Source organism: Cervus elaphus, chromosome 18 (assembly GCF_910594005.1).
Source record: "Cervus elaphus chromosome 18, mCerEla1.1, whole genome shotgun sequence".
NCBI lineage: Eukaryota > Metazoa > Chordata > Mammalia > Artiodactyla > Cervidae > Cervus > Cervus elaphus.
This window is the reverse complement of record NC_057832.1, coordinates 40,029,610-40,043,013: the sequence shown is the minus strand read 5'-3', so window position 1 is coordinate 40,043,013 and position 13,404 is coordinate 40,029,610. Positions and strand designations below refer to the sequence as shown.

Below are 13,404 nucleotides of genomic sequence, written 5' to 3'. Positions count from 1 at the left end.
GAGCAGCGGAGGGACTGCGCTGTCTTGGTATGGCTGAGAAGCTGTGAGTGGCAAGGCCTTGGAGGTTAAGTTGAGAGTTGCTGGGGCCATTGGAGTTGGCCTCCCCTCAGTGTCTCTAGGCCTGGAAAATGATCACCCTGGCCTAAGTAGTTAATAGAGGGAAAGAATTCAGCTTGAGGAACTAGAAGAGAGGTCAGCAATCATTTGGGGTAAAGGGCCAGATAGTGGATATTTTTTTTGGCATGTGGTTTCCATTGGCATGACTCAAGTCTCCTATTGAAATGCAAGCCCTGGTTAGTCTGTAAATGATGAGCATGTTCATGCTCCAATAAAACTTTATTTACTAAAGCAAAGGGTCAGATTTGGCCCATGACTGACCCCTTGAGTAGATCAGTTCGGCCCTAGACATGTTGCGTTTGACATGCAACTGAGACATTTTTGTGGAATATCCAAGACTAAGGTATGCAGCTCAGAAGAATAGTTGCAGGTGTCTGCATTTTATCTTTTCATATTTAATTTATCATCCATTTATTAATATATATGTGTTGGTATATGTAACAGTAGTTTCCAAACAGGTTGAATAATCTGTGTTGTCAAGTCCATATTCAGAATTATCAAATTGATATTTAAAAGTGTAGTTGTTGTAGGGGTTTACCTCATTGTTTTGATTTCTTTTGGAAACAGAAAATCCCACACGTTTTCTAGAACACTCGTAAGTGTTAATTGCTGGAATTTGCCGAGCACCAACTGTGGACTGTACATTTCCTATGAGTAGGCTCCATTTCAGTCAGAGAACATGGAGACTGGCTGCAGTCACACGGCTAGAAAGAGGGCAGAGTCAGAACTCTGACCACCGAGACGTCGGGCTTTCCCGCGTCACCGTATTAAGGGCAGGCTGCAGATCCCAGGCCCTCCTTCCTTAGGCCCAGATTCTTATTTGGGAGGACGGTGTCAGTCAGTCCCCTGTCAGTCTTCATGCCACCGTTTGCATGGGTGATCTTTCCAGTTTGGTGATTCTGCCCACTAAAGTACAGGCTTCATCACTGAGGGTTCTCATGGCCTTTCACTATTTAAACCTCTGCTGTGAAACATAATGATATCATTTATACAAAAAATATCAGTCAACATTATTATTTCCTACTCAACAAGACAGTTTAAGAAGGTGAGAGCGTTTGTCAAGGGTAGGATACAGAACTGAAATCCAAGCTTTCATTAAAAGATCACCAGTGAGTGGAATATCTTGAGTTGGATTCCTGAATCCTGTGGCTGCTATTCATTTTAAACTGTCTTTAACAACATTCCCAAGGAACGTCACATTAAGGAATGATGAGACTTGTGTAATGAGAAGCAATCAGGGTAGAACCAGTTGATAGAGGGATTTATATTCAGAAATGTAAAGTATATAGTGCAACTTAATGAGCATTCCCCTCCAAATAACTGACTTCTTTTGACCTTTTCTTTTTCTGTTTGTTTGTTTTTAGAAAATCCCTGGGAAGTTTAAGAAACTTTTCTCTGAACTTGAAAGTTTAACAGTAAGTAGTTGAGCATAGTGGAACTTACTCTTCAAACTGATGGTTAGCCTCAGATTTCTTCCTAGATTTCAGTGGTCAATGTCTCCACTCTGCCATGTCAGGCAGCTTGGACTAGTGCACCTGTATGTGAACAGGTAGCTTTGCTGCTTAATGGAGTGAAGCAGGGTAACGGTTACTGCTTCTTCCTCTCCATGGAAAAAGGTTGCAAGAGTGGTCCTTTTGGTATGATATTCAGAAGGCAGATTTTTCAGTACAGTCCATTTCAAAGCCTGTGAAATTAGCTAGTATAAATTTACTGTGCAGTTCTTATGCATTATTCTTTTTTCTTTTTTACCATTTCTCCTTTTTATCATTTCTTATATTTTTGAGATACAAAATGTGCAGTTTCTTTTCAGAGCACAATAAGAATGTTCTTTTGTTTTCTCTGCATTATCCGTGCAGTATGAGGGCAGTTTTTCTTTGCAGTGTGCCTAACAAAAGACTTTGGGGTTACCTCATGATAGAAATCATGGAGAGGAAACTGTACTTAAAGAACCTATTGGAGGGAAAATAATAGGGCAATCAAAAGGTGTCTCTCTTCTGCAGTCATTTCCCATTATTGTCAACCAGTACTTGACTTTCATTCATTGCCTAGATTTCCTGCCCTAATTTAGTGAGTTTATTCTCCTAGGAAACCTTTATCTACTTTGTTCTTAGGAAGAACCACTCTTTATCTAAATCATGTTCAAATTGTAACAGCGAAAGTAGATTTAGAATTGTTTCTATAGCACATTGATTTTTCTTTCTCTTTGTAATCTGCTTGGTTCGGCAGGATCCATCCCTGAATCACAAAGCCTACCGAGACGCATTCAAGAAAATGAAGCCACCCAAAATCCCCTTCATGCCCTTATTGCTTAAAGGTAACAATTATCTGTCTTTTATGCTATGTAATTTCATTTTCTAGAAATTTATCACTCTAACTATGGAGGGCAAGGAAAGGAATCTCAGTTGATTTCTTTAAAGTGATTTTGTAATTCTAACTATGTTGGCTTGTGACTGTTTTTCACATGTTTGCTTTTTTCTGAGACACCTAAAATGCTTCATTGTTCTTAAGCAGACATCAAAGTATTTTCACTTGACTCACAAAACTTGGCACTTAAACTGTTTGTGTTTTTGCTTTACTCTGTTGCTAAGCCTTGTCTTATCTGAGTCTACGTCCACTTAACCAAGAAAAAGGCTGGCATGAAGAATCCAAGTGGTGATCGGTTATGTTCTTTGTTTGCAACCGAAATTTCAGAGATTCAGCCCATGGCCTGCCGCTGTGTGAGAAAAACCTCCAGTCAACACAAGTAGTGTCATGTGTAAAAAGTTTTGGTAGAGAATGTACTTTCTTCTTTCCAGGAGTGAACCAGTTGGGAAAGTATGTGATAGCTACAAATTAGTCGACTTACTTCTCTTCTGTAGAGCAGCAGATCAGTCATCATGAAATATGTTAGTTAAACTTATTAATGAGATCTTGACGGTCTCTTTCAAACCCAGGGGATTAGTGAAAGGGAAGTTTGTTTTCATCTGGCCCATGCTTCTAACACTGAGTATACATCCCACCTGTGTGCCAGAGCGAGGGATTTGGTCTTTTCTCTTGGTCTTATTTTGACTATTTTCAAGGGATTTTTATAGGATTACTCTTTTATATTGCTTGCACCCTTTGGAGGCTTATACTTTCTGCTGGCTCAGGCCCCAGCGCCTACACTCATACGTGTGGTGGGACTGCCTGGAAAATGAAGTACCTGGGAACTCGTTGGCCGGGCGTGTCCTCTGCTGCCTCCCCTCATCACCAGTCCCACTGGCAATAAAGCCGAAAACAAACCTTTTCGGCTTCTCCTGAGAACAACCAGAGCTTGGAGAGCTTTTGAGTTGCTGTGCATTCTTGCAGCTGTTTATCTAGTCTCCATCTAGTATAAAGCAAGAATTTCTGTGAAATAGTAATATATTAGGACAATTAGGCCAATGAAGCTCATGGACTGCTTCACTCAAGCTCAAAAGATTCTGAGAACTGTAAATGGATGAAATAAGGAGAGATTGTAAAGCCAGAATAACTTTAAAAAGTTCATTTGGTTCTTCATTTTTATTTCTAAGATAAGTTTATTCAGGCTTGTGATTTTTATTTAAAATAAAACACCAGCTGGAGAGTGGGAGTGGTGGCGTGTGGGAAGTAAAACTTAGAACCATGTAGACACAGATAGGAAAAATAGTAAAGGAAGACAGATCTGGGAAAGGAATTGATTTTAGAAAGACAAAATTTTGAAACAATAGATTTTTTTAAGGTGATGAGAAAATAGTCAACATTTTCCCTTTAATTTAGATGTGAGCTGAGCCTTCTGCTATACAGTAGTGGGTTTTCCCTCCAAATATTTATTGCAGTCAGGTGCCTCATGCTTATGTCTTAGCTTGGATGCAGTTTTCTGCTCTACTGAGTTTATCAGACCTCTTTGTTGGCAGCAAAGCAAATTTCTCTTTTTTCTACTCAAAGTACATTGTTTCATTCATTCTAGCAAATTAAACTTTTGCCCTCCTTTTTTTTTCACTAGAAACTCTTGAGTTTTAAAAACAAGTGAGCTTGTTTTCTTTTATCTTAATTTTTGTCATTATAAAAATAAATAATATTGGCACTCTATTGCATTTAAAGTTACTATTTTTGTCTGAAATAATTTCAAAAGGAAAAATAGGATGACGCTTTTAAATATGTATGTATCACATCTGTGGTAAGACATTTCGGAAAACACATGCAACATTAATTCTTAGCTTTAGTAACTGCAAAATTATTTTAAAATTTGCAGTAAACTACTTTAGAACAAGCAACTTTTTCATGAAAAATTCCCAGACCTCTTCTCTTGTGCCTCTTGCTTTGGATTGCTTTTGTTCAGAGAAAGAGACCAAAGTAAACTCCTTGGGTATTAGGAAGGATTTGGGCTCCCATGTTTTATTTTTTGAGATAGTCAGTTCCCAGTAACATGCAGGTTATCAAAGTAAGCACATAACCTAAAAATGCTTCCAGCTATCAGCTTTTCTATTTGCCTGTGAATTTCTCACTTCTGATTTACTTTCCCCCTACTGTGGAGTCCAGTTCAGAAAGTAGTGAACAGGAAACCCTGAGTAAGTGTTGAAGAAAGGTTCCAGCTGAGCTAAAGGTCAAAAGTAGTTGAGTCATCTATGTCATGGTGTTTGGAGAGATGATAATCCTTCCAGTAGAGTGTCTGGTGTCTGAAGTTAAACCGAGGTTGTATCTGTATCTTCAAGGGCAGATTGTTATTGCTGATTTGTGGAGTTGTGTAAATAGAAGGAAGATTGAGGTGCTTCCATGTTTTGTCCTTCTTTTTCACTTGCCATGTCTTCAGATGGAGTTATTTCATCCCCAGTCCTGTTACATAAAATGTTAGGAACATGTTTGGGTGTTTCCAGATAAAGGGGTCTGGCAGGTACTCATTTCTGGCAATGCACTTGGTGGGTACCCTCAACTGCTTCACAGCCCACCCATGACTCAGGTTGTGAGACTCCAGTTTTTCAGTTCAGTCACCTGTTGGCTTATCTCTCTCACACCTTCCTAATCACACACTTGTCAGTCACCTGCATCAAGACCGGCAGCCATTTTGACCCCCTTTCTCCTGGGCAGCAGCCCCTCTTCTCTTCCCTACCTGGCCGGGCATACCTTCCCTGCCTCATCCCCATGCCAGCATCAGCCTGCCAGCCCTCACCCTCAGTAGAGCCTCCTTCCTCGTGTGCTGACCTCGACAAGTCCTTGAGAGCTGGGGAGAAGCAAGACCGCCCAGGCAGAGGAGAGGGAAGAGACAGAATGAGTGACAACGGAAACTGTAAAATTTGCAGAGGCCCCCACGTCCAGTGAATTCAGCAAATTGACTGGAATAGATGATCAGAAATGCCCAAGTCCTTCTGAGTACCAGAGAGGCACCGTGGTGAGAGGAAGCAGGCCGCCCGGGCTCGGGTCCTGGCTCCGAGATGTAGAGCTGTGGTCGTGAGCCAGCTGTGCTCCATTCGTCTTTGGACTGTTGTTTCTTCACTTTCTTTCCTGCTAAACTTTACCTTATAACCTTTTGTGAGTATTAAATGAGTTAGTGCCATGTCTGACACTGATGATAAATATAAGCTGTGTTATGATCCTCATCTTCGGGAACATAGGGTGGGGATGACAAGCCTTGGAACACTGGGGAAGTGGTCCAAGAACTCTGACAGGGCATTTGTAACCTGAATTCTCTGGGCGTGAGGAGATACCAGGCTCCTAGGTGGTGTTTAAGGTAAACAGTGTGCACACAGTGCTTTGCTTGCTATACAGAAAGAATACAAGCTAAAACTGTGTTGGCTGCTCTTTCTCTAAATATTGTGTCAGAGATATAAAGCTTGCAATTCTGTTCTGAAAGCAAAACAGTGAAAGATAATAAAATAACTAGAGAGCTCGTCAGATGACTGTGTAATGGTGAATTGTTTTCTTGCTCAGACATCAGTTTTAAAGACGAAAGAAAAGAGAGAAAAAAGCTTAGGAAAACCTTGCAGTCCGGTGGGGTGGAAGCTGTGTATAAAGGATGCCTTGAGGAAAGGGTCGTATCAGTGTATTGTGTGACTGGTGTCGCCCCCTGGTGGCCAATTAAAGCTCAGCAGCTAAGTGTGTTGCAGGGCGATTTCCCAAGCACCTGCCTCCTAATAACCCATAGGGACCAGCAGAATCAAAGTCTTGACTAAATGCAAATACTTTCCCTTTCTATTTAGAGGAATTTAATCTGTTCATTTCCCTCTTTTATATCATGTTATTTTAAGAAGATCTTTGAAGATGGTTTTCATTTGGTTTGCTCTCTATGTCTGTGATATAACATGATTATTTGCACATTCTTTAAATTGTAGTACATTTCTTACTTTGATTCTTATCTGTGAGGATTCCCTAATGTTCAGTCACTCACCCTCTGGTTTGAGTTTTTATAAGTCACCCTCCTTTTGGAGCTTTAGCTGCGGTCATTGTTGCTAGTCTCCATCTTTTGAAGAAGCATTCCTGTAATTTTTGCAACCAAAGGGAGATGTTTATTTGAATGTCTCCTGTCACTTCAAATGCAGTGAGGCGCAAAACCAATGTCACATTCCCTTCCTCTGACAATGCACCTTCATCCTACCTTCCTTACATTGTTTTCATCAGTGACACTTGCTTTCCAGTGGTTGAATAGACCCGGAAACCTCACCATTTCTAACCTGTCCCTTTCCTCACTCACTTTGGATAACCACACCAGCCCTGGTTTTTGGAACCAGAAATCTAAGTTTAAACATCCACATCTAATCCTTAATGTTTTAAGTAAGGCAGACCCCATTCACTTTACCAGTGATTGTTAAAAAGCAAACACATAAATATTAAAATAATTTTTGTTTCTGGGTATTCAGTTCTTCTCTGTTCACTGTTCTGGCCTAAAAACATAATGGACCAGTTAAGTTGTAGAATAGTGTTAGCTTATGTTAAGTGGGTTGAGGTCAAAGCCTACAATGTAAGAGCAAGATACACACTTGTATGAAAGTTATGTTTTCTCCCCACACACATAAATTATGCCCTCTCACATCGCATCCTGTACAGATTCAGTTCCAAGTTGCCTGGTCTAATGCGTGAAATAATCCGTAATGTTTAAGAAAAATTAATAAGCTGCCCTGCATCTACACCTCTCCAGTCCTGACTCATGACCTATTCCTAATGGTACATGCATCTTCTTGTTTTTAATTTTCAGATGTTACGTTTATTCATGAGGGAAATAAAACATTTCTGGATAATCTTGTCAACTTTGAAAAACTGGTATGTAAAATTTCACTATTTCTCTTTTTGCCCACTGTAAAGGAAATGAGTGCTTTCCTTGTTCTGACAGATGACATTCTCTACTGAACTGGTGGTGATTTATTTGCTGCATGTTATGCACTGTCAATAAAATGCATCCCAATTAAAAAGAAGTGAAGTGTGCTGCCAAGGTTTTGAGAGCCAAGTATGAACATCTGCTTTTTATTTTTGAAAATGGAACTTCATTAGATTAACATCAGTGGTTGAGTGTATGTATCTGAACTAGAACTAAAGTGGAAAGGTTCCTGTCAGTAGGAATTCACACTCGTAAGGTTGAGCCTTGTGGCTTTAAAGGCATCTCTCTTTGTCTTGGCAAGCACTGCTCCTCCCCCTGGGGAGGTACGTCCTTCATGGATATAACGGTGGGATTTGTCGGGATGCCTGGGAGAGGAAGGACCACCCATTTATCAGCCTGTGGGCAGGTGCCACTCTGTGAGACCACCTCATGCACAGTGAGAAGGGGGTCCCCCGCCAGCCCCTTCTTACGCATCCCCAAAATGCCTCTTCGTGGACACTCCTGGGTGCTCTGTCATGCAGCAGGCCCCTCCTAGCCTTTCTCACCCGCTGAGGGCAGAGCGGGTTGCCTGTAAGGGCTGAGCAACTGTGAAATAGGACTGCTCCAAGGAGACCCTGCTGACTGCAAGAATGGATTTGTTTGACAGATGAACTTTCGTGTCAGAGATGAGCCTGCCATGCATGATTAAAGATGATATCAGTGACCCCTGTCCATAGACCCTGACCTTTGAGTGACCTTTTTAGTAATGGTAATGGATTCGTGTGAACTCTTTCAGGAGTGGGCCCCTGGTTCCCTGTGAGACCAGGTCAGGCATTTGCAAGAAGGTTGAGTGAGCTGGGGGGCCATAGACCGTAACCAAAGAACAGCCAACTGATGAGTCCAAACAGGGTTAGCCTCTGGCCTTTGCCTCCTCGGTGCCCAGCTCTAATTGTGGGGTTAACTCACTCACACGGGAGGAGATGGCATGGTGTCAGTGCAGGCGGCTCTTGCACAACCTGAAAACCCAAGCAGCTGGGATCTGGAAGATTGACATCTTAGGGTGTCTTGCCATAGCTCTGTTTTAATAATCTGAGGATGATTGCTTTCTGGGTAGTTAGTTTTTTAAGTGGACACGTCCATAACTTTTCAAGTCTCTCCTGGCACTATGTGCTTTGGAATTGAGCTCAGTTATTTTAGATACTTCAGTCAAAACAATGCAGCCTGAAATAGATATTTTAAAGTATTGAGTTTTCTTGTGTTAAAAGTATTATTCTTGTATTAAAAATATTAGTTTTTAGAGAATTTGTTCTGTCACCCAGTAATGTTCTGAAGATCCCAGGGCCTATTTGTGGCCTTGGATTGTAGGCACCAACATGCTAGCCTGTCGGCAGGTTATCTCCAGTGTTTGATAGCAATGAAGTGACTGCAGGCGTATGAAGCTGCTGGTCAATATTTATTTCAAATCTTGGCCAACACCTCTGCTTAAGATCACCGAATAAGCTTTGGTGAACATGTGTGAAGATGAGGGAAAGGTGTGAAACACCAAATGGAGTTTCCTCTGAAGGTCTCACACCCTTCACCCTGAGTGACCCATAGGCAACACGGGAGAGTGGGAGGTATTTGGTATACGCCGAGTATTGTCTGTTGTGAACGGCAGACTGGTGGTTCACCTTCTTCCCAAAGGGAACCAGTGACTCAAGTTCATTGTGTCATTTCCTCTCAGATGGAGCTATCCAAGTGAGAGAACAATTTGAAAAATGCACAGATTGGAAAGAGCAGTGGAAAGCTTCCTGCACCGTCTCTATTTCATTCTGACCAGCGTCTCTGTTCTTCCCCGGCTTTTTCCAGTAGAAGCCTTTCAATGCCAACCAACCTAGTCTAGGGTCTTGCTTTCACAGAGACAAGACTTCAGACTGGCCATAGGAACTGAAATGAAGTCTGACTAACAGTACTTCTCTTGGGGTCAATACCTGTATGTGTCCTTAATATTTTGATAAAGCTTAATGAAATAACGAGGTATAAACAAGTAATCTTTCATTTTAAATTTTAAATTCTTAAAGAGAACTGTTACTGAAAAGATGGCTAGGAGATAAGCGCAGTTATACATGGGTGCAGCAGGCCCTTGGCACACAGCGCTCCCATCATGTACTCGGCTAGCACGTCATTTCTAAAGGGAGCAGATTTTGTAGCATCACTGAGTTCCTGGTCCTCAAAGCAGATGGCACTTAAGAAATAGCATGCCCCATGCTGACCCCCTCCTTGCACAGAGAATTCAGGGTGAAGTCAGAATTTTTTTCTGGAAGGACAAAACACTATTTTACATTGTATAAAGCCCTATGTTATACTGGGATGCCAGAGAGTGAAACTGAATTTCCTAGTAGAGTCAGTAGTTTCAGCACGTTTCTTAGCAAAAGACAGGGTTTCACTTAAGCTAAAATAGCATCATCTTTCACAATAATGAACCAGTAGACCCTAACTGGATTAACTTGTGGGAAGCCAATTCCTCATGATGGATATTAGCCAGACAGCAGATAATTCAGTGTATTATCTTTATCAGGCTGATCCCGGCCAACGCATTAGGTCAGAGAACAGAGAAGGCTTCATTGGATGTAATAAGTTTTCTATTGTTCCCCTCGCTGCCTCAGCAGCTCCAAACGTATCAGCCTCAAACCATTAAATAATAAAGAAAAAAAAATGCATTCTTCTATATTTCTCTTTATCCCTCAATTTTAAGACATCATCCTTTATCGTAGCTCCTCCCTCCCGCTTTGGAAAACCTGAAGATGAGATCCGGGCTCAGGTTGCAGGGCTGCCCTGAGTACCAGCCTTGCATCAGCCATGCATATGGCACATGATAGAGATCCAGGTGACGCCTTAAAACAGCGAGAGAACAGTCCTGAGAATAGCGGGAAAACTGGGGGAAGGAAATTCAACAATCCATTCACAGACATGAGTCAGGCCTCATTTCCTTTACAGCTGCAACTCGGGCTGCTGCTGGAATCACTGTCCTATTTAATTTTTTCACTATTGAGTAGAAATACAATAGAAATCAGCCCATGAGAACAGTTTAATAAGTAGGTCATATTCAGATAATGTTTCTGGAGGTCTGCTGAATTTTAAGTAATTGTTTTAATGTCAACATTATTATGTTAGCCATCATTTGTTGAGGGTTTGCTGTCTATAGATTACCCTGTGTTCAGTGTGTGTAGGCAGGACATGAAAAATGATGGCCCAAGGTCCTAACTGCTGTGTATAAAATAAATACTATATACAGATATATTGTACACCACAGGTGAATATAGCCAATATTTTTAATAACTTTAGATGGAGTATAATCTATAAAAATTTTGAATCACTGTGTCGTACACCTAAAACTATTGTAATACTGTAAATCAACTATATTTCAATTATTAAGAAAAAGATGATACCCATTTAGGAAGGTTTGGAGGACCAGATTATGAATAATGTTGATTCTGGAATTATTGGGTGAGGTTTGAATTTTGTATGAAACAGAGTGTGGAGTCTAGACTTGCAGAGGCCTGGAACAGGATGACAGATGTTTGGAGATTATTCTGCCAGCTGACAGGAGGAAAGTGTAGTGGAGATCGGTCTTGTCCTAAATGCTGTCTTTCCTTTACCATGGAAAACTGACTGTGGTAGAGAGAGCTGGAAGACAGTGCGGGGACACAAGTATGAGACGCGGGGTCTTGTCAACAGGAAGGAGCTGCGGGCTTAAGAAACCTTTCCCTGGAGGTGAAAAGAGCTTCAGAGAACTTGAGAAATTAAAGCAGAAAACTGAAGACTAATGAAAGGGAATGTAAATAATAAGCAGGGAAGAGGCTCCGTAAAGATACTGATGTTTTAGAAGATGTTCGTCTTTCATAAACATCCCCTTTCCCATCACCATTTGCGTTTCTTGAGTCTGGTTCCACAAAGTTCCTGCATCCGTTCAGCAGGTGTGTGAGGCTACGTAAGTGCTGCATGGCAGGTGCTGGGTCCGCGAGGCCCTCTTGTGGTAGCTGGTCTAGAGGAGGAGAAAAGTCCCCCCTGATCAGGACAACACAAGCCCAGTGAACCCTATACACAGAGCAGTGGGGAGGTTGAGAATGGCGCCTCCCGAGTCCAGAAGCGAGACCTCAGAAAGGCTTCATGGGGAGGAGGTGAAACTTCTGAAGTGAAAGCATAAGCAAATGTGGACAGGTAGGTTGAGGTTGGACGTGCTGCCTTTTTTTAATATATTTCCATTTAAATATTCATTTTTTTTCTTTCATTTGAGGTATAGTTGGTATATAATAGTATATGTTATAGGTGTACAACTTTGTGATTCATAATTTTTAAAGGTTCTACCCCCATTTATAGTTGTTATAAAATATTGGCTATGTTCTCTGTGTTGTACCTTATCCTTGCAGTTTATTTACTTTATGTGTAATAATTTGTACTCCTTAATCACCTTCCTCTCTCTTGCCTCTCCCTCCTTCACCTCCCAACTGGTGACCAACCACTAGTTTACTCTCTATTTCTGTGAATCTGTTATATTTTGTTATAATCACTAGTTTATTTTTTAGACTTCACGTATAAGTGATATCATTATAGTGTTTGTCTTTCTCTGGCTGACTTACTGAACTTAGCATAATACCCTCCAAGTCCATCCAAATTGTTGCAGATGGCAAAATTCCATTCTTTTTAATGTCTGAGTGGTATTCCATTGTATATATGTATATATGTCACGTCTTCTTTATCCACTCACCAGCTGATGTGCACTTAGGTTGCTTCCTTATCTTGGCAACTGTGAATAATGCTGCTGTGAACGTTGGGATGCATGTGTCTTTTTGAATTAGTATTCATTTTCTTCAGATAGAGACCCAGGAGTGAAATTGCTGGATATGATAGTTTTGTTTTTAGTTTTTTGGGGAACCTCCATACTGTTTTCCATAGCGGCTGCACCAACTTACATTCCCACCAACGGTGTGCAAGGGCTCCCTTTTTTCATGTCCCCAGCAACGTTTGTGGTCTTTATGTTAGCCATTCTGACAGGTGCGAGGTAACATCTCCTTGCGGTTTTGATTTGCATTTCTCTGATGATTAACAGTGTTGGAACATCTTTCCATGTGCTGTCAGCCATCTGTATGTCATCCTTGGAAAAATGTCTATTCAGGTCATTTGCTCGTTTTGTAATTGGGTTGTCTGTTTTCTTGATGTTGAGTTATATGAGCTCTTGATATATTTTACATATTAACTCCTTATCAGTCATAGTATTTACAGGTATTTTCTTGTGTTAAGTAGGTTGTTTTGTGCTGTGTTCTTTACAGTATGTTTTTCCAAGTCTTGGTTAGAATCTATGCAACTGGGCTTGAGAGCCCCTATTTCCGCACACAAGGTCTAGATATTCTTTTGTAATCCAAACTCAGTATCCTCAATTAAAGCTAGGTCTAGCACCAAATACAGCTCTTCTGTTCACATCCAATGGTGTTAGACTATTCAGCCCTGCAGCACTGCTACTTCGGCGACATCTGAAATGACCCTTCCCCTGATGTGTTTCCTCTCCTGCCTTTCAGCATATGATCGCCGACACTGTCCGAACCCTGAGACACTGCAGGACTAACCAGTTTGGTGAGTCGTTGAAGCTGGTTACGGCATGTTCATTTATCATACGTTGGTGCAGACTGTGGCCATTTCACAAGTATTTGGTGATAGAAAATGTAAACAGGTGGTAAAATACAATATTCACATCGCATGCATGTATTGTATTCCCTCCATTTCATCACTGCGTGCTTGGGATGGAGAGTAAGAGAAGAAATGGCAGCTCTTCATGCTGCCCCAGCAGCAGGTCTTCACTGCCCAGCGTGACTTACAACTATCAGAAGCTCCCACTCCACTGCCCGCCCCCGAAAGTCCTGTTTGCTCGTCCTCTGGCTCAGAATGACCTGTGGGTTTATCAGGGGTGACCCTGTCCTTCACCTCCTTGCCTGGAGCCTTCCTGGAATAGGAATAGTTTGAAAAGTGCCCAAAGCAGTCTTCCAGAA

General features: G+C 41.4%; 1 protein-coding gene across 4 annotated transcripts in view; it reads left to right on the top strand.

Moving 5' to 3' along the window:
- Window positions 1–13,404, top strand: part of RAPGEF5 (Rap guanine nucleotide exchange factor 5) — a 232,784-nt gene that overhangs the window by 212,530 nt on the left and 6,850 nt on the right. For all 4 annotated transcript variants that reach the window (XM_043871607.1, XM_043871605.1, XM_043871608.1 and 1 more), the window contains 4 exons: window positions 1,482–1,532; window positions 2,344–2,431; window positions 7,283–7,347; window positions 12,937–12,991. In XM_043871607.1, coding sequence (XP_043727542.1) covers window positions 1,482–1,532; window positions 2,344–2,431; window positions 7,283–7,347; window positions 12,937–12,991 — 259 coding nt within the window. The remainder of the gene's footprint in view (window positions 1–1,481; window positions 1,533–2,343; window positions 2,432–7,282; window positions 7,348–12,936; window positions 12,992–13,404) is intronic.